The 20814-nt window shown below is 44.9% G+C and overlaps 1 protein-coding gene across 1 annotated transcript in view; it reads left to right on the forward strand.

The window, feature by feature from the left end:
- PTPRH (protein tyrosine phosphatase receptor type H) overlaps window positions 1-20814 on the forward strand; it is an 80294-nt gene that overhangs the window by 25649 nt on the left and 33831 nt on the right. Inside the window, 5 exon segments of the mRNA XM_049902368.1 lie at window positions 4410-4523; window positions 17291-17324; window positions 18376-18440; window positions 19242-19338; window positions 19341-19394. Of these exon segments, the coding sequence (XP_049758325.1) occupies window positions 4410-4523; window positions 17291-17324; window positions 18376-18440; window positions 19242-19338; window positions 19341-19394 (364 nt within the window).

Here is a 20814-nt window from a genome sequence, read left to right on the forward strand (position 1 = left end):
GGGATAAATGTGTATGCATTCTGGGACTGCCCTGCCCTTTGCTGTATTCTGTTGGTTAGAAGCAAGTCACAAAAAAACAAAACAGAAACAGAAAATAAATGTTGGCAAAGGTGTGCAAAAATCAGAACCTTATCCATTGCTGGTGGGAATGCAAAATGGTACAGCTGTTGTGGAAAACAGTTCACCAGCTCCTCAAAATTTAAAAATAGAGCACCCATATGACCCGGCAATGCCACTTTTAAGCACATACTCCAGGGACTTGAAAGCAGCAATGCAACAGAAACCTGTACACCAATGTTCATTGCAGCACTTTTCACAATAACCAAAAGGTAGAAACAGCCCAAATGCCTATCAAATGCCTGTGAATGGATAAACAAAATGTGGTATATACACACAATGGAATATTACTCTGTCATAAAGAGAAATGATGTCCTGATATATGTTACAATATGGATGAACCTTGAAAACATTAAAAAATATGGATGAACCTTGAAAACATTATGCTCAGTGAAATTAGTCAATCACAAAAAGACAAATATTGTATGATATCACTAATATGGAACACTTAGAGTAGGCAAAGGTATAGAGACCAAAGTTTGACAGTGGTTACCAGGGGTGGGAGGCAAGGGGAAAAAGTGCAATTTGTGTTTAGCTAGCGTTGAGTTTCTGTTTATGGGGATGGAAAATATGGCAATGGATGCTTGCTGTAATTAGTTTCATTGTAATTGTTGCTGTAATTAGTTTCATTGATTTGTTGTAGTTAGGTGTCATCAAGTAGGTTCCAACTCATTGCGATCCTGTGTACAACAAAATGAAATGCTGCCCCGTCCTGCACTATCCTCACAATCATTGCTATGTTTGAGCCCACTGTTGCAGCCACTGTGTCAGTCCATCTTGTTCAGGATCTTCCTCTCTTTTGTTGACCGTCTACTTTACCAAGCATGATGTCTTTCTCCAGGGACTAGTCCCTCCTGATAACATGTCCAAAATAAGTGAGACGAAGTCTTTCCATCCTCATTTAATTGTACAAGCTAAAAATGTTGAATTGGCAAACGTGTTGCCTATATTAAAAAAAACAACAGCATGTAACTGGAAAAAAAAAAAAAAACAGTAAATCACAGGTCCGTCCTACAATCAGGGGAAGGGGATTACACAACGGCATGAACACCAGGAGGAGGGTCTCATTGGGAGCCATTTTCTTGGTTCCTTTGGCTCACTCGACTCTGATAATTTTTGGCCATCCTAGTCCCTTTGATCCAACTCATTCTCCTATCCATGTATTGAGGAATTTTAGTTCTGAGTTGTCACATATATGCTTACCCTTTTTCTTCTCTTTCATTCAAGATTATTTTGAAAAACATAAACTTTACCAAATCAGTTAATCATGACTATCCATTTTAAAATGTTTAATTTAATCTGATATTTTTACCGTATCCTCTGGAGTTCTTCGCTCCTATTATCTGAGTTTCAAAGATGTTTCCTAATTCAAACTTTGTGAGGCATGCCTGAGAATTTGTATATCTGGGATGTTTTTAATTACACCTTCTTATAGATTGAATTGTGTCTCTCTCCCAAACAAATATATGTTGAAGTCCTAATTCCTGTACCTACGAATGTGATCCTGTTTAGAAATAGGTTTTATTTTTTTGGTTATGTTAATATGGTCATACTGAGTAGGGTGGGTCCTAAACCTAATCCCTTCTGAGTGGTGTCTTATAAAGGGGAGCACAAACACAGGATACACAGGGGAACATGTTATGTGAAGATAGAGGCTTATGAATCTACATGCCCAGGAACACCAAGGATTGCCAGCAGCTACTACAAGATGATAGAGACAAAGAAGGACCTTCCTATAAAGATGATGTCCTGAATTCAGACTCTTAAATCAGTGGGGCAGGGGAACTTCATGGCAAAGAGTAGAAAGTGAGGTAGAGCTAGGAGATGGTTTCTGTGTACAGGTTTCTGTGCACAGGAGATGGCATACAGGTTTCTCTTTGCATTGCTGCTTTCAAGTCTCTTGGGTGTATGCCTAAGAGTGGGATTGCTGGGTCATATGGGAGCTCTATTTTTAACTTTCTGAGGAATCTCCAAACTGTTTTCTAGTTCTGCCAGCTTCTACTTCCTCCTCCTCCCTTTTGGACACGCCAAAGGAATAGGAAAGGGAAAACCCTTGAGTCTACAGTCCAAACGAGGGAGGATTAGGGCTGGGATCCTGGACTTCTGTGTGATACTACAAGACATAACTGGGATGAGAGGCTGAGCTGAAGCTCTCAGGGATTGAGAATCATTGTTCTTGTTGATAAGTGATCCCTCCCACCCTGGGTCTGAGGGTGGTGGTCTGGGGGCCTGGACTCCTGGGTTCTGAAGAGAAACCTGTGGCCTAAATTCCTGGATATGAGTGATGAGGGGTCAGATGTTTTCATTCGTGGCTTCTGAGGGAAAAAGATGCTGATGGACAGGACTCCTGGATCTGTGATAATTTAGGGATTTGTTTTATCCAGACATTTCTACTAATTTGAAGACTTTGCTTGCAAAGAGGTGGACCCAGCCTCAAGACCATTTCTACTGAAGAAACAGAGGAGACTGGACCCCCATCCCTGTCTTCTCTGCCTATAGGCACTCCTTCTTCACTCATTACCTCCACCCTCATCAGTTTTCTAGTCTGTCCATCCTATTTCCTCCCAAGTAGCAGGTTTAAAAAATAGAACCAATAAAATGCATTACCCACCGTTAGTCACCTTGTTAACCTGAGCTCCTAGGTCTCTGGGACACCTCCTTGTCACCTTTCTCCTGAACCTGGGAGGGGCTGGCTTCACATAAGATTTGTCAGGCTAAGTTGATCCATCAGGAAAAGGCAGGAAGTTGTGAAGGGCTTCAGAGTCTCCCAAAGTCCCAGCCCAGTTCCCCTGAGCTCCCAATGCTGAACTGTCCCAGGACTGTTTTCTGTGAGGACCCTCACTCCATCTTCTTACTCCCTCCTGGGGAGATCAGAAAATTTCTGGGCACCTCCACCCCATCCACTCTTTCTGGCTGGTGTCCCTCGAGCCCTCATGATTATTGGAGGTCTCTGTCAGTCTCTCTGTCTCTCTTTTGACATTATCTCTGTCTGTGATATTGAACTCTTCCTATCTCCCCTGTAAGCTGGTCTCTGTCCCACAGTTGCTCTCAGTCTCAGGGTATCAGACACTGTGCTTCTCTTTTTACTGTGACTATTGCATCTGTCTGTCTGTATTTTTCTTCCCTACCCTTTCCATTCTTCCCCTTCTCTCCTTCTCCTCCTCCTTTCTTCCTCTTTCTTCCTTTTTTCCTCCACCTCTTTTTCCTTCTCTTTCTTTCCTCTTCCTCCTCCTTTCCTCCTCCTCTTTGTTATTGTTCTCCTCCTCATCTTTGCCTTTTTTTTCCCCTCTCCTTCTCCTTCTTATTCTCCTGGTTTCTGTGGGGAAAAGGAGCTGTCAGACAGGACTTCTGGGGCTGTGATTGTTCAGGGATGAGTTTCATCCTGACAATTCCACTCATTCTTGGAACTTAGGATATAAGGAAATGGACCAAGGCTCAAGCCCACTTCCTACCTCTCCCCTTGCCCCCTCTCTCCCTTTTTCTTTCTTCTTCTTCTTCTTCTTCTCTCTCTCCTCCCCTAGTGTCCACCTTTCCCCCTCTATGAATTGTTTGTGGTATCTCTGTATGTCTATTTCTAAATGCCTGTGTCTTTCTACTCTGGTCCTTAGCTTTTGCATCTCTCTGTATCCTTTCTTGGTCTCCATCTTTGTGTATCAATGTTTTCCTTTTCCTCAGTCTCTCCGTTGCTATCCCCCATGGTTCTGTGGCTTTAGTCATGAGTTGTGTTTTGTGTCTCCCTGTAGCTCCATCTTGATCTTTGATGATGTATTTCTGTATCCATCTCTCTGTCTTTCTGCCAGTTCCTGAGTTTCCTAACAGGGTCATCTTCTCTCGGATGACACGTCCTGCATGACTCTTCAGAACCTCCTTGGAATCCAGACTCAGTGATGACTTCAGTTTTGTGCCGGTGAGGACAGGATTCCAGCCCAGTTCAGTCCCAGTTGTCATCGAGACAGTCCCAACTCATAGTTACCCTATGTGTGTCCGAATAGACTGTGCTCATAGGGTTTTCAGTGGCAGATTTTTCAGAAGTAGATCACCAAGCCTTTCTTCCAAGAACCTTCTGGGTGGATTTGAACTGCCAAACTTTCAGTTAGCAGTTGATCACATTAACCCGTTGCACCACCAAGAAATTCATAAAGTCGGGATTAAGGAATGGGAAGTGGTTGAGGCTGGAAAGAGTGGAAGACAGTCAGAGGGGGAGGAAACTGAGGGGTATGCATCATGGGGGTAGGAATTAGAGGTCCAAGGCCAGGTCCCAGTATCCACAGACCCTTTTTCTCCTCCTCCAGGGTTTCCAGGGGCCCCAGGAGTTCATCCCAGACAGTGGGAGATTTCTGAATCCCGGTGCAGGAATGAGAGAGATACCCCTCATCATAAAGATCAACTGCATGGAGCCTGGCCAGGTAAGAGTGGGCCTGCCCTGACCCCTAAACTTAGGCCCTATGGATGACCTGTACACTGGCTCATGGTTTGACCCCTTCATGTGGTGCTCCTACCTGGTGTCCTAGGGCTGCCATAACAAAGTATCACAAATTGGGTGATTTTGAAGAACAGAAATTTATTCTCTCACAGTTCTGGAGGCTGAAAGTCTGAATTCAGGGTATGGGTGGGGCCATGCTCTCCCCAAAGGCTCTAGGGGAAGATCCTTCCCAGTTTCTCCTGGTTTCTGGTAGCCCCAGGCCTTCCTTGGCTTGTAGATGCATCTTTACATGGTCTTCCTTCCTCTGTGTCTCTTCTCTTTTATAGGGGTGCCAGTCATAGGATTAGGACCCACCCTAGTCCAGTTCAACTCCACGTTAACAGATAACATCTTCAAAGGCTCTATTTCCGAACAAGGTCACATTCACAGGTCTATAGTGGGATTTCAAGGATATCTTTTGTGGGGAACACAACTCAACCCAGAATAGCACAAATCTGAACTCACCACAAACTATAACTCTGAACCCAGCCCCAACCCACACATTGCCCCAGGCTCTGTCCCAGACAAAACTCCAGCGCTGATCTTGTGTCTGACCCCAGATGCTGACTGACCACAAACCCTCTAACCCTGACCCCAGAACTCTGACTCAAGCCCCTGGAGACTACCTCCTCTCCGGAATGTAGCTGGACAAGCAGAGAGCCCACCCTACCCTTCACTGGCTCCCATTGCTAAGTGAAGTGACTCCTATGACTGCTTACCCGAGACCTCTGAGAGGCAACGGAGGTTCTGGAATCTTATCTCCAGTCACTGGGGAGCTGGACTAAGCTCAGTAGTCCTCCCCCCTGCCTCCCCCAAGACATCTCCAGGTGACTTAGACCCTTCTTCCTCACCCGCACTGTCTACTTCCTCCTCTGGATTCCAGAGGACCAGCCATCCTGGTTCAGTGCCCTGGTCAATGTCTGCCCGTGCTCAGCCTGGTCTTGTTTCTTTGGGCAGTACCCTGGGTGGGGACTACACTTCGATCCTCCAGGGAACCCTGTGGTACTCTGCTGTGGGGGGTGCCTGCCTCATCTGATCTGACATCTTTTTCTATGATGAGCTGAATGGGGGACCTCAGTCTGGAGGCAGGGCAGACGCTAAAAATATGAGTGGTCTCTGAGGTTTGGGGTCTGCAATCCTATCCATTGTGTCTCCTTGGAATCTTGGATGAGAGACAGCCCCTCCCTAGGCTTCAGTTTCCTTTGCCACAACATGGAGATGATCATTCATCTAATATTCATGAGTATACTTGAGGGCTTTCTATGTGTTGGGCAACATTGTTAGGTATTAGAGACACCTGGTGGGCCAGACAGGACCCTGGGTGGCACAAAAGATTGGCCCTTGACTACTAACCTAAACGTTGGCAGTTCAAACCTACCCAGCAGTAGTACCATGGAAGAAAAACCTGGCAATCTGCTTCCATAAAGATTACAACCGATGGAACCCTATGGAACAGTTCTACTTGGTAACACTTGGGGTCACCGTGAGTCGGAATTGTCTTGAGGGCAACGAGTTTGGGTTTCTGGTATTTTGGTGGCCCAGAGGGCTCAGTGCATCCATTATGGGGCTCACAACCCAGTGAGAGAGAGGACACCATTTGTAATAAATTATTTGTGCGAGATTCAGGTAAGGGTGCCAAACTGGAGAAGTTCCCCTACAAGAGAAAACTGGGGAACCTGACCTCATCTTTGTGGCTGGCGTGTATTTGACCTAACACCTTAAGGGTCAGTAGGAGTTAAATAGGCCAAGAGGAGAGGTAAGTTGTTCCAGACAGAGATACTGAACATGCAAAGGCCCTGTGGCAGGAGGGAGGGTGGTGTGTGTGAGGAATTTAGAGAAGGCCTAGTTGGTGGGGGAGAGCAGCTGGAGTAGATTACCAGGGGGTAAGAGTGTGCAGCGAAGCCAACAGGGGCCAGAGTTGGAACCAGGAGACCACTGTGCAGGTGAGCAGATACGTGGGTGAACAGATGAGGATGGCTTGAACCCAGATGATGATGATGTATATGGAGACGATGGATTGGAGAGTCATAAAAGTAGGTGACAGCACTGTGTGCATGTGAATAATTTAGCACCATTTTTAATGAATTATTTTCATGAGATTTGAGCAGACCAGTAATCCAAGTGCTACCAGCCAAAATGGTAGCAGGGGAGCTGGTGAGAATTTGTCACAATCTTGGTTGAAGATCTCATTTGCCAATTGGAAGAAGGCTCTACCCAATGGGAACATGTTCAGGGTCTTAGAGACAAGTTCCCAGCCCCATGGAACAAGCCCTTTGCTGCTACTCTGTGTCATGGCTGTGGGTAGGTAGGGCTTGATGGAGTTCGAGATGGAGTTGGAAGCGAAGCCAGTCTGGTGAAGCTGAAATGAGGATGGAATCCTGGTTTTTGCCTTCATCAAAAATTCTCCTTCTACCCCGAAAACAACTCATCAGACATGAAAGGGACAGGTTAGCGGGTGGGAGAGAGACGCTGATGAAGAGTGAGCTAATTATATCAGGTGGACACTTGAGATTGTGTTGGCAACTCTTGTCTGGAGGGGGGATGGGAGGATAGAGAGAGAGGGAAGCCGGCAAAATTGTCAAGAAAGGAGAAACTGAAAGGGCTGACTCAAGAGGGGGAGAGCAAGTGGGAGTAGGGAGTGAGATGTATGTAAACTTATATGTGACAGACTGATTGGATTTGTAAACGTTCACTTGAAGCTTAATAAAAGTTATTAAAAAAAAAAATTCTCCTTCTAGATGTTGGTGAGGAGTGAGCTTCTCGGATCAGGTGGACACTTGAGAGTATGTTGGCATCTCCTCCCTGAAAGGGAGATGACAGGGTAGAGGGGTTTGATAGCTGACGAAATGGACATGAAAAGAGAAAGTGGAGGGAGGGAGCGGGCTGTCTCATCAGCGGGAGAGCAATTGGGAGTATGTAGCAAGGTGTATACAAGTTTTTGTGTGAGAGACTGACTTGATTTGTAAACTTCCACTTAAAGCACAATAAAAAAAAAAAAAAGAATTCTCCCTGTAAATGTTCACGATCATTAGCCATTAGAGAAATGCAAATCAAAACTACAATCCGATTCCTTCTCACTCCAACAAGGCTGGCATTAATTAAAAAAAAAAAAAACCCAAAATAATAAATGTTGGAGAGTTTGTGGAGAGACTGGAATACTTAAACATGCTGGTGGGAATGTAAAATGGTACAATCACTTCGGAAATCAGTCTGGCACTTCCTTTAAAAACTAGAAATAGAACTACCATACGATCCAGCAATCCCACTCCTTGGAATATATCCTAGAGAAATAAGAGCCCTTACATGAACAGATATATGCACACCCATGTTCATTGCAGCACTGTTTACAATAGCAAAAAGATGGAAGCAACCAACATGCCCATGAACAGTTGAATGGATAAATAAATTGTGGTATATTCTTCACACAATGGAATACTATGCATCGATAAAGGACAGTGATGAATCTGTGAAACATTTCATAACATGGAGGAATCTGGAAGGCATTATGCTGAAATTAGTCAGTTGCAAAAGGATAAATATTGTATAAGACCACTATTATATGAACTTGAGAAATAGTTTAAACAGAAAAGAGAACATTCTTTGACGGTTATGGGGCGGGGAGGGAGAGGGGTTTTTACTAATTACATAGTAGATAAGAACTATTTTAGGTGAAGGGAAAGACAGCACACAATTCAGGAGAGGTCAGTACAACCAGACTAAACCAAAAGCAAAGAAGTTTCCTGAATAAACTGAATGCTTTGAAGGCCAGTGTAGCAGGGGCAGGGGCTGGGGGACCATGGTTTCAGGGGGCATCTAAGTCAACTGGCATAATAAAAACAATTAAGAAAATGTTCTGCATCCCACTTTGGAGAATGGCATCTGGGGTCTTAAACGCTAGCAAGCAGCCATCTAAGATGCATCAATTGGTCTCAATCCACCTGGAGCAAAGGAGAATGAAGAACACCAAAGACACGGGGTAATTATGAGCCCAAGAGACAGAAAGGGCCACATAAACCAGAGACTACATCAGCCTGAGAACAGAAGAACTAGATGGTGCCCGGCTAAAGCCAATGACTTCCCTGACAGGGAACACAACAAAGAACCCCTGAGGGAGCAGGACAGCAATTGGATGTAGACCCCAAATTCTCATAAAAAGACCAGACTTAATGGTCTGACTGGATGGCACCAACAATGGTCTGACTGAGACTAGAATGACCCCGGGGGTCATGGTCCCCAAACCTTCTGTTAGCCCAAGACAGGAACCATTCCTAAAGCTAACTCTTCAGACAGGGGTTGGACTGGACTATGGGATAGACAATGATACTGGTAAAGAATGAGCTTCTCGGATCAAGAAGACACATGAGACTATGTTGGCATCTCCTCTCTGAAGGGGAGATGAGAGGGTAGAGAGGGTCAGAAACTGGCCGGATGGACATGAAAAGAAATAGAGGAGGGAAGGAGCGTGTTGTCTCATTAGGGGGAGAGCAATTAGGAGTAAACAGCAAGGTGTTTATAAATTTTTGTATGAGAGTCCGACTTGATTTGTAAACTTTCACTTAAAACAAAACAAAAATTTAAAAAAAAAAAAAAAAAGGAGAATTCTCCTTCTGCTGTGGGGACCATTATTTCGGGGAATATCTAGCTCAATTGGCATAACATAGTTTATAAAGAATATATTCTACGTTCTACTTTGTTGAGTAGAGTCTGGGGTCTTAAAAGCCTGTGAGCAGCCATCTAGGATACTCCACTCATCTCACCCCTTCGGGAGCAAGGAATAATGGAGAAAATTAAAGACACAAGGGAAAGGTTAGTCCAAAGGACCAATGGACCACATCTACCACGGCCTGCACCAGACTGAGTTCAGTACAATGAGATGGTGCCCAGCTACCACCACTGACTGCTCTGACAGGAATCACATTAGAGGGTCCCGGACAGAGCTGGAGAAAAATGTAGAACAAAATTCTAGCTCAAAAAGAGAGACCAGACTTGCTGGCCTGACAGAGATTGGAGAAATTCTGAGAGTGGCCCCTAGACACCCTTTCAGCTCAGTAATGAGGTCACTTCTGGGATTCACCCTTCAGCCAAAAATTGAACAGGCCCTTGGAACAAAGTAAGACTGAAGGGGCACACCAGCCCTGGGGCAGGAACTGGAAGGCAGGAGGGAACAGAAAAGCTGGTAATGGGAACCCAGGGTTGAGTGGGGAGAGTGTTGACATGTCATGGGATTGTTAACCAATGTCATAGAACAATATGTGCGCTAATTGTTTAATGAGAGGCTAGTTTGTTCTGTAAACCTTCATCTAAAGTACGATTTAAAAAAATTTTTTTTCCCTCTACCACTTTCTTACCAGGCATGGTTGCCTTTGCCATGGCCCACCTCTACCTCTAGGCCTTTGATTCTCCCCTCAAAGCTGACCACCTTGCTTCCCATCACCCTGGCCTATAGCATCTACTATGTCCTCCTGTTCCCACACCTCACATTCAATATGGCGCTACCAGTGGGCAACTATGTTACCATCTTAGTATCCATGCTGTGACGTGGCAAGGTCAAAGGCAGATGTTCTGAGTTGGGAGGCCTGCTCCTCACAATCTCAGATGTTGTGTTGGCCTGGGATGCCTTCATCAAGCCCAGGCCCCACACCCACCTTGTGATTATGACCACTTATTATGCTGTCCAGGTCTTCATTGCATGTCAGCTGTCAAGAGCAGGAGACCTATGACAGACTAACTGGGAAAAAAATACAATGAGTACCCTCACCCTTCCCCTCCTAAAGGCCCCCTGAGAACAACCCTTCACACCAGAGAAAAATGCTAAGGAGAAACATTTCCAGCCTCCATCTGTCCGCAGACCATGTTCTGCTTGAAGCCTTTTGAGAGGAGCAAATGGTTTGTGATTGGCTGCTAACTCAAAGGTTAGCAGTTTGAACCCACCCAGTGGCTCCATGGAAGAAAGGCTTGGTGACTTGCTTCCATAAAAATTACAGCCAAGAAAACCCTATGGAGCACAGTTCTACTCTATAACATATGGGGATGCCTTGAGTTGGAATCCACTTGAGAGCAGCTAACAACAGTAACAACTCTGGTACCTGTGAACATGATCTTGTTTGTTGGAAAGAGGGCTTTGAAGATGTAATCAGTTAAGATAAAGTCATACAGTAGTAGGCTGGATCCTAATCCAATAATAGTGTTGTCCTAATAGAAGAGGAGAAAGAAAAGACGCAGAGACAGATAGAGGAAGGACAATTTACACTGCAGTTACATGCTAAGGAATGCCTGGAGCCACCAGAAGCTAGGAGAGAAACTTGGATCAGATTCTCCCTTAAAGCCTCAGAGGCTTCAACGTGACTAACACACTGATCTTAGACTCCAAAGCTGTGATACAATAAATTTCTGTTTTTATAAACCACTCAATTTGTGGCCTCCTCACACGTCTGTCAGTTTTTACCAACTTCTGCAGTCTGAAATTGATCAAACATGCAATCAGGATGCATTGATAATTATTGGTGATTGAAATGTGAAAGCTGGAAACAAAGAAGAAGAATTGGTAGTTGAAAAATATGGCCTTGGTGATAGAAACGATGCTGGAGATTGCATGATAGAATTTTGCAAGACCAACAACTTCTTTATTGCAAATACTTTTTTTCAACAACATAAATGGTGACTATATGTGGGGACCTTGCCAGCTGGAATACACAGGAATCAAATCCACTATGTCTGTGGAAGGAGACGATAGAAAAGCTCATATCATCAGTCAGAACAAGGCTAGTGGCTGACTGCAGAACAGACCATCATTTGCTCCTATGGAAGTTCAAGTTGAAGCTGAAGAAAGTTAGAACAAGTCCACAAGAGCCAAGGTACTACCTTGAGCATGTCCCACCTGAATTTAGAGTCCATCTCAAGGATAGATTTGATGCATTGAACACTAATGATTGAAGACCAGATGAGTTTCGGAATGACCTCAAGGACATCATACCTGAAGAAAGCAAGAGATCATTAAAAAGACAGGAAAGAAAGAAAAGACCAAAATGGATGTCAGAAGAGCCTCTGAAACTTGCTCTTAAACGTCAAGTAGCTAAAGGAAACAGAAGAAATGATGGAGTCAAAGAACTGAAGAGAAGATTTCAAAGGGTGGCTCAAGAAGACAAAGTATCATAATGGCATGTGCGAAGACCTGGAGTTAGAAAACCAAAGGGGAAGAACATGGTCAGCATTTCTCAAGCTGAAAGAATTGAAGAAAAAATTCAAGCCTCGAGTTGCACTATTGAAGGATTCTACAGGGAAAATATTAAATGACTCAGGAAGCATCAAAAGAAGATGGAAGGAATACACAGAGTCACTATACCAAAAAGAACTGGTCGACATTCGACCATTTCAGGAGGTAGCATATGATCAGGAACCCATGGTACTGAAGCAAGAGGTCCAAGCTGCACTAACGGCATTGGTGGAAAATAGGCTGCAGGAATTAACGAAATACCAGTTGAGATGTTTCAACAAATGGATGCAGTTCTAGAAGTGCTCACTTGTCTATGCCAACAAATTTGGAAGACAGCTACCTGGCCAAGTCACTGGAAGAGATTCATATTTATGCCTATTCCAAAGAAAGGTGATCCAACTGAATGTGGAAATTATTGAACAATATCATTAATATCACACAAAAGTAAAATTTTGCTAAAGATCGTTCAAAAACAGCAGTAGCAGTACATCGACAGGGAACTGCCAGAAATTCAAGCTGGATTCAGAAAAGGGCATGGAACCAGGGATATCATCGCTGATGTCAGATGGATTCTGGCTGAAAGCAGAGAATACCAGAAAGATGTTTACCTGTGTTTTATTGACTAGGCAAAGGCATTTGACTCTATGGATCATAAAGAATTATGGATAAGATTGTGAAGAATGGGAATTCCAGCACATTTCATTGTGCTTATGAGGAACCTGTACATAGGTCAAGAGGCAGCCGTTCATACAGAAGAAGAGAACGGGAAAGGTGTTTGTCAGGTTTGTATCCTTTCACCATACTTATTCAATCTGTATGCAGAACAAATAATCTGAGAAGCTAGACTACATGAAGAAGAATGGGGCCTCAGGATTGGAGGAAGACTCATTAACAACCTGCGTTAAGCAGACGACACAACCTTGCTTGCTGAAAGTGAAGAGGACTTGAAGCACTTATTGATGAAGATCAAAGACTACAGCCTTCAGTATGGATAACACCTCAACATAAAAAAAAAAAAAAAAAATCCTTGAAACTGGACCAATAAGCAACATCACGATAAACAGAGAAAAGATTGAAGTTATGAAGGATTTCATTTTACTTGGATCCACAATCAACACCTGTGGAAGCAACAGTCAAGAAACCAAATGATGCATTGGGTAAAGCTCCTGCAAAGGACCTCTTTAAAGTGTTAAAAAGCAAAGATATCACCTTGAAGACTAAGGTGTGGTGTTTTCAATTGCCTCTTATGCATGCGAAAGCTAGGCAATGAATAAGGAAGACCAAAGGAGAATTGATGCCTTTGAATTATGGTGTTCATGAAGAATATTGAATATACCATGGACCGCCAAAAGAACTAACAAATTTGTCTTGGTATAAGTACAGCCAGAATGCTTTTTAGAAGCAAGAATGGCGAGACTAAGTCTCACATACTTTGAACATGTTATCAGGTGGGGTCAGCCCCTGGAAAAGGACATCATGCTTGGTAAAGGGTCAGCGAAACAGAGGAAGACCCTCAATGAGATGGATTGACACAGTGGCGGCAACAATGGGCTCAAGCGTAATAATGACCATGAGGATGGTACAGGAATGGGCAGCGTTTCATTCTGTTGTACATAGGGTCACTATAAGTCGGAACCGACTAAACGGCACCTAACAACAACAACAATTTATGGCACTTTTTTACACAACCCTGGGACACTAAGATAGGTACAGATAATGTGAATTACTGGTATTATTGCCATGGGCCAGTGAGTTGCAACCCTGCTGTGCACTCCACAAAAAAATTTAATAAATTCACCTCAGAATTATGCAGGACACTGGGGCACTTACCCACTGTCTCAGTTATCTAGAGCTGCTATAGCAGAAACATCATAAGTGGATGGCTTTAACAAACAGAAATTTATTTTCTCACAGTCTAGGAGGCTAGAAGTCTGAATTCAGGGCCCAGCCCCCAGGGAATGTGTTCTCTCTCTGTGGGTTCTGGAGAAAGATCCTTGTCACCAATCTTCCCCCAGCCTAGGAGCTTCTTAGGACGCACTCTGCTCCAGGCACTTCTTTCTTGACTGCAAGAGGTCCCTCTCCTCTCTGCTCCTTTCTTTCTCCTTTTATCTCTTGTAAGATAAAAGGCAATGCAGGCCACACCCCAGGGAAACTCCCCTTATGTTGGATCAGGGGAGTAAGGGTGTTGAATCCAACCCTAATCCTCTTTAACTTAATCTAATCTTGCCTCATTAACCACAGGCAGAGATTAGGATTTATAACACATAGGATAATCACATAAGATCACAAAATGGTGGACAACCACACAACACTGGTAATCATGGCCTAGCCAAGTTGATACACATTTTTGGGGAACACAATTCAATTCATAATACCTACCAACTACTATCATCTAGTGTTTGTTGGATGTCCCGGTTTTTTTAATTAAAAAAAATTGAGGTGAAATTCTCCAAACATAAGATTAACCGTCTTAAAGTGAACAATTCAGTGTTGCTGGGTGGCATCGAACCACCAATCTTTAGGTTAGTAGTCAAGCACAAATGGCTTGTATCACCCATGGCCATAGGGGGCTACAAAAAGAGTTTCAATATCTAGCTAAGAGAATTGAAAACTTATGTCCACACAAAAATTCATACACCAATGTTATAGCAGCATTAATCATAATAGCTGAAAGTTGGAAAAACCCCAATGATCCCCATATATGAAATATCTAGAATAGGCAAATGCATGGAGACCAAAGTTTATTAACAGTTGTGCTTTTGTTTTCATTCATCTCCAAGTATTTTCTAACTTCTCTTGTGATTTCTTCTTTGACTCATTGGCTATTTACTAGCGTGTTGTTTAATTTCTACATATTTGTGAATTTTTCATTTTTTCTTTCTGTTATTGATTTCCAGTTTCATTCTATTGTGGTTGGAGAAGATACTTCTTATGATTTCAATACTTTAAAGTTTATCGAGACTGGTTTTGTGACCTATCCAGAAGAATGGTCCATAGGCACTGGAAAAGAATGTGTATCGTGCTATTGTTGTTGTTGTGTGCCGTTGAGTCAATTCCAATTCATAACAACCCTACAGAGTAGAACTGCCCCTTAGGGTTTCCAAGGCTGTAATCTTTAAGGAAGCAGATTGCCACATCTTTCTCCCATGGAGTAGCTGGTGAGTTGGAATTGTCAACCTTTTGGTTTTCAGCAGCCGAGTACTTAACCACTGTGCCACCAGGGCTCCTTGTTGTTGGGCTGAGTGTTCTATAAACATCTGTTAAGTGTAGTTGGTTTATAGTGTCGTTCAAGCCCTCTATTTCCTTATGGATATTCTGTCTAGATGTCCTATCAACTACTGACCGTGGTATATGGAAGTCTCCAACTGTTATTTTAGGACTATTTCTCTCTTCAGTTTTGTCAATGTTTGCTTCATATATTTGGGGGCAGCCAATTTAGTTTTTTTTTCTGCTCTCTTTTTCCTACTGTTTAAAAAAAATGGTGAAGATGTTTACCATTATTATTTAGTATTTAGGTTTTAACCCGCCCAGTGGCTCTGAGAGAGAAGGACCTGGTGATTTGTTGCCGTAAATATCACAGCCTAAGAAACCCTATGGGGCAGTTCTGTTCTGTCATATAGGGTCACTGTGAATCAAAATCAACTTGACAGCACATAACAACAACATCGTTTAGTATTTAGGTGTATCAAGACGGGATTGTGACAGAATGAGAGAGGTTCTAATTGGGGTTGTAGAGGAAATCTTGTTGTTGGCTAGAGTAACGGAGGACTCTTAAGTCAGTGGGGGAAAACGACATGGCAAAGGACAGAAAGTGGGGTACAGCTTGGAGACAGTTCTTGCCTGAAAGCTGGGACGCATTATCTAGTAAGCAAGGTAAGCACATACTTGTGCATGCTTACTAATCTGTAGTGAACACTTTCACATATTTTTCACCACATCGTGGTGAAACCCATGTGAAATTGTTCACTGCAGATTAGAAAGTAAGCACAAGTAAGCCTATGCTTACCTTGCTTACTGGGTAATCCACTCCTGTCCAGGATTGTAAATCTAAAAAGAGGCTTCGATTCTGTAGGAAGGTGCTATGAGGTTGGGAGAAAGGCAGTTGCCAGACATATCTACAAGCAGAATCTCTGATGTGGTAAAAAAAAAAAAAAAAAAAAAAACGTGAAAATGTTCACTAAAGATTAGTAAGTAACCAGAAGTAAGCCCATGCTTACCTTGTTTATTGGGAAATCCACCTCTGCCTGCAAGACTCTGCTTCCTTCTCCTCCCTCTGGCCACAGCAAAGGGCAAGGCAAAAAGAATTCTTGAGTTTAAAGTCCTTTAGGAGATAGGATTGGGGCCAGGATCCTGGACACCAGAAATGTTCTGATGAGACATGAGAGCAGTAAGAGGCTGCGGTGATGGCCTCAGGGTCTGGGGACCACTGTTGCTGCTGGCAAGTGCTGCTTCCCAGAATCTGAGAGAGGAGGGACTGGGTGCCCAGACACCTGTGTCTGAGGGAGGAAGGAATAGATTCCTGGACTCCAGGGTCTGAGGGAACAGGGGCTACCGGTCTGTGACTCCTGGAGAGGAAAGAGAGGCCAATGATTCTTTGGAGTAGGAAGAAGAGTCTAGGGCGAAGGAAACTGTGGAAGAGATTTACACCTGGGCCCTTAGATATTGCAGCATCTGTAGTGAGAGTAAATTCTGTTTTTTTTTTTTTTTTTTAGGCAAGATACCGGTATGCTCGAAAGACCCAAGGTTCTGGGCCCCAGACCCCTTTTCTTCCACATGCAGGGGTCACTTCTCCCCAAGGACCCAGGAATCCAGGGCCTCAGCTCCTCCTTCATCAGACCCAGAAGTCCTGACCCCCAAGCTCCTCCTCCCTCAGACCCAAGAGTCTGGGTTCCCAGTCCTTCCTTCCTCAGATCCAGGAGTCCTTGCTCCCATCCTAGTCCTCCCTCAGACTCAGGGGTCCGTGCCCCCATCACTCTCCTTCCTCCCTTAGACCAGGAGTCCAGGTCCCCAGCCCACTCCTCCCTCTGACTCAGCAGTCCAGGTCTGCAGACCCTTTTTACCTCAAACAGGCTTCCAGATCCTCCTCCCTCAGACCCAGGAATCCACCCTCTGGCCCCCAATCCCAGTCTCTTTCCTGCCTTCTATAGTTTGTTGATTGCTTCCCTGCCCCCAGTCTTCCAAGGTTATTTCTGAAAGTGGAACCAATAAGTTTATCTCTGGTCCTTATCAGTCAAGTCAACCCCAGCTCTTGGGTCCCTGGAGCCCCACCCCTGCCACACTCCCACTTTAGAAAACACTGACGTTGGGGTGACCTTTGTCAGAACCCAGCCCTGGGGGAGGAGACAGCATACCTGGGTCCCTCCTTCTCAGGTAGGGGTGACTCATGGGAGCCAGGCCTGGGAGAATTCCTGATAGGTCCTGCCCACCTTAGCAATCTCACCTGGGTGAAGGAAGATGAAGTTCAGGGTCTGATTCCTCCCTCTCTGGGCTCTCCCCAGGGCGTGTGGATCTGGACAGGGGCCAGGGCGGCCGGTGAGTGATCCCTGCCTGTGTTCACTGCCCATACACATAGGCTGAACTTCAATTTCCATGAGCTTCTTGGGGCGTCACCATGGCTGTCCATTGCAGGGGCTGATGGGAATTGTCATTTCTGGATTTGGGGCAAGACCTGGGGATGGTTGAAGGGACAGTACCTGGTTTCTCACCTGCTCACAGTGCGCCATTCTTCCCAATTTCTCAGACTCCAACCCAGTAGGAACCTGAGTTTGGATGTTCTGACCAACAGTTCCATCATTCTGAGCTGAGCTGCCCCCGAGGGCTCAGACTCAGAGCTAAACCTACTGGGTGCCATGCACTGGAGCGGGTGGATAGATTTGAACCTGGGCCCTTGCATGAATTGTCTGTGTGGACAGAAGAGGAGAGCATTCCTGAAGTTTCCTGCCACTGAGCATGGGCTGCAGGAACCCAGGTGTCTGTGTCTAGGTCCCCTTGTAGGAAGTATTTCTTAATAACCAGGCTGTGCAGGGAAAGGGCAAGCCACTTTGTTCTGGTCACTTGGGGACACGGAACCCTGAGTCTCTGCTCCATCTTCCAGAACCTAACCAGTGACAAGTCTCAGGGTGCAAAACCAAAACACTAGCTCAATCACCTTGAGCTGGACAGCTCCCCTGGGCCCAAACCAACAACAGTACACCTACTGTGTCCAGTGGTTGATGGAGGAAAGTGCACAAGGGACCCAAAACACCTCAGATGCCAGTATCCCAGTGAAGGAACTAGAAGCTGGGACTTTGTACAATAGTACAAATAAGACAGTTGTTGCATCTACAGACGAGACATCCTGAAGTCTTTTACAAAGCACTTTCAGGGTGGGCAAAATGAGGTCGTTGGAGCCTTGGGATTGTCCCTAGGACGTAGACAAAGCCCAGCCATCCCAGGATCCCTGAACCTCAGAATTTTAGGTCCCATTGGTACAAGCATTCTTTTAGATATCAGGACTGTATAGGGGAAAGGGCATCTCCCCTTTATGCTAGATGCTCAGGGACTGGGAGATGTGGAAACCCTGACTCTCTGCTCCTTTTGCCAGAACCTAACCCAGTGATAAGTCTCAAAATGCAGGATTGGACTAACAGCTCCATCACCTTGAGCTGGGCAGCTCCCCTGTAGATGTATCACCTGTAGATGCTTCAGTCGTCTGATGTTACCATTTATGCCATTCCTCTCAACCCGAACAGTGAAGATGTACAAAGTCTCAGCTTCTAGTTCCTTCACCATGATCCTAGTGTCTGAGGTTCTTTGGATGCCTTGTATGTCCTCCTTTAACCATTGGACCCAGTAGGTGTAGGGTGGTTGGTCTGGGCCCTGGGAACCTGTCCAGCTAAAAGTGATGGAGCTCCCCAGGGTCCAGACCAACCATCCTACACCTACTTGGTCCAACGGTTAAGGGAGGACATCATAAAACGGAAGAAAATCACCTCAGATACCATGATAATGGTAAAGGAACTGGAAGCTGCGACTTTGTACATCTTCAGCGTGTGTGTCAAGAGGAATGGCATCAACAGTAAAAACTAGGTGATTGATGCATCTACAGATGAGACATCCTTAAGTCTTTTACAACGCACTTCTGGGGTGGGTGAAAGGAAGTCATTGGAGCCTTGGGGTTATCCCTGGAAAACAGACAATGCTAAGGCATCCCAGAACCTCAGAGTTTTATGTCCAATTGCTAGGAGTGTTTCTTTTTAGATGTCAAAACTATATAGGGGAAAGGGTATCTTCTCTTTGTGCTAGATATTTGGGGACTGGGTGACTTGGAAACCTGACTTTCTACTCCTTCTGCCAGTCCCCAACACAGCGACAAGTCTCAGGGTGCAGGACCAGACCAATACCTCCATCACCTTGAACTGGACAGCACCCTTGGACCCAGGCTAATCACCCTACACCTACTGAGTTCAGTGGTTCAGGATGGGCAGCGAACAAGGGACCCAAAACACCTCAAATACCAAAATCACTGTGAAGGAATTGGAAGCTGGGACTTTGTACACCTTTACTGTCAGGTTGAGAGGAATGGCATCAGCAGTAACATCGAGACGATTCATACCTCTGCAGGTGAAACATCCTTAAGTCATTTTCCAAGCACTTCTGCGGCGGGTGAAAGGAGGTCATTGGAGCCTTGGAATTGTCCCTGAGAAGTAGAAAATGCCCAAGAATCTCAGGACTCCTGAATCTCAGAATTTTAGGTCCCATTTATGGGTGTATTTCTCTTTAGATATCAGGACCATATAGGGGAAAGGGCACTTAGTCCATTAGGCTAGCGGAGGACGGTTCCAGAGAAAGTGACACCTCCAAGGAGATCAAGCCAGTCAGACAGGCAAGACCAATGAGATTTGGTATATGGTGGAGGCTTTGAGCTCTGGACTCCATACAATTTCAGTGTGTGGACCGAGAGGAACAAGGTAAATGTACAGAGCCTCCATGTATCCACAGGTGAAATGAGCCTCACTTGCACCTGGTGGACTGGGCATAGATCAGGCCTTGAGGGCAATGAAATGTGAATGGACTACCAATCCCATCAGGTCAAGGAATAATGACTTTATGAGTTGCAACTACATGGAATGTTCGAGGTCTCATGGGAGTTATAGTTTGATTGGAGCTATTTGTAGACCACTTGGGGGGGAATAGAATATGAAGAAAGATGACGAATTTTTGGTGTTTTGTGAAGGACAAGATGGACAAGTACTAGAAAATGACATAAATTGTGAGCAGGAGACCACTTGGATGGCTCCTCACTGACTCCTTTTATTCCCTTCGCCCAGCTTCTGACCCAGTCACCATTACCTCCTGTGTCAGCACCTTGCGGGGCCATGTGGTCATCCTGACCTGGTCCTGCCCCTAGGGAGGCTACAAGGCCTTTGAGTTGGAGGTTGGTGGGAAACAAGACTTCCAGTTCAGTTTCTCATGTGGTAAGAGTGTGTCCTTGTTTGCTCTCCAGTCAGCTCAGTCCTATCCAGTCACTGTCACAACTGTGTGGGATGGACTGAAGGCCCCTTCTGCCTCTGTGATCTGCTACACTGAGAGTGCAGGTGAGCAAGCCCCACAGGGCCAGGAACGTGGAATGAACAGCTAGCTAAGCCCTATTGTCAAGGCCGTGACCATTAGAAATTAGAAGGATACATATTGTAAAAATCACTGCATATCCTTAGGACCCATTGCCAGAAGACACTTAATAAAAGAAACAAACTGATGAGAACGCAGGCTTTCAGAACTGAGGGTGATACATGGAGGGACCCTGGTCATGGACTTTCCTGGGGCTCACTGGCCTTGCTGCCAGGCAGAGTCTTATCTTAGCAACCAGATGATGGGACCTGGGAGAACTAAGACTTACGTGGTTAGGGGCTCTGTAGGCTTAGTTATTTCTCATTAGACTCCTTTTTTTCTCCTTAGCTACTGAGGCCCTTAAGGAAAAGGAATGTCAGATATGGGGACAAGAGAAGCCCTTGGGCACTGATTGGACCATGAGAATACAGGC

The sequence above is a fragment of the Elephas maximus genome, chromosome 11, assembly GCF_024166365.1.
Source record: "Elephas maximus indicus isolate mEleMax1 chromosome 11, mEleMax1 primary haplotype, whole genome shotgun sequence".
In the NCBI taxonomy this organism is placed as follows: Eukaryota; Metazoa; Chordata; class Mammalia; order Proboscidea; family Elephantidae; genus Elephas; species Elephas maximus.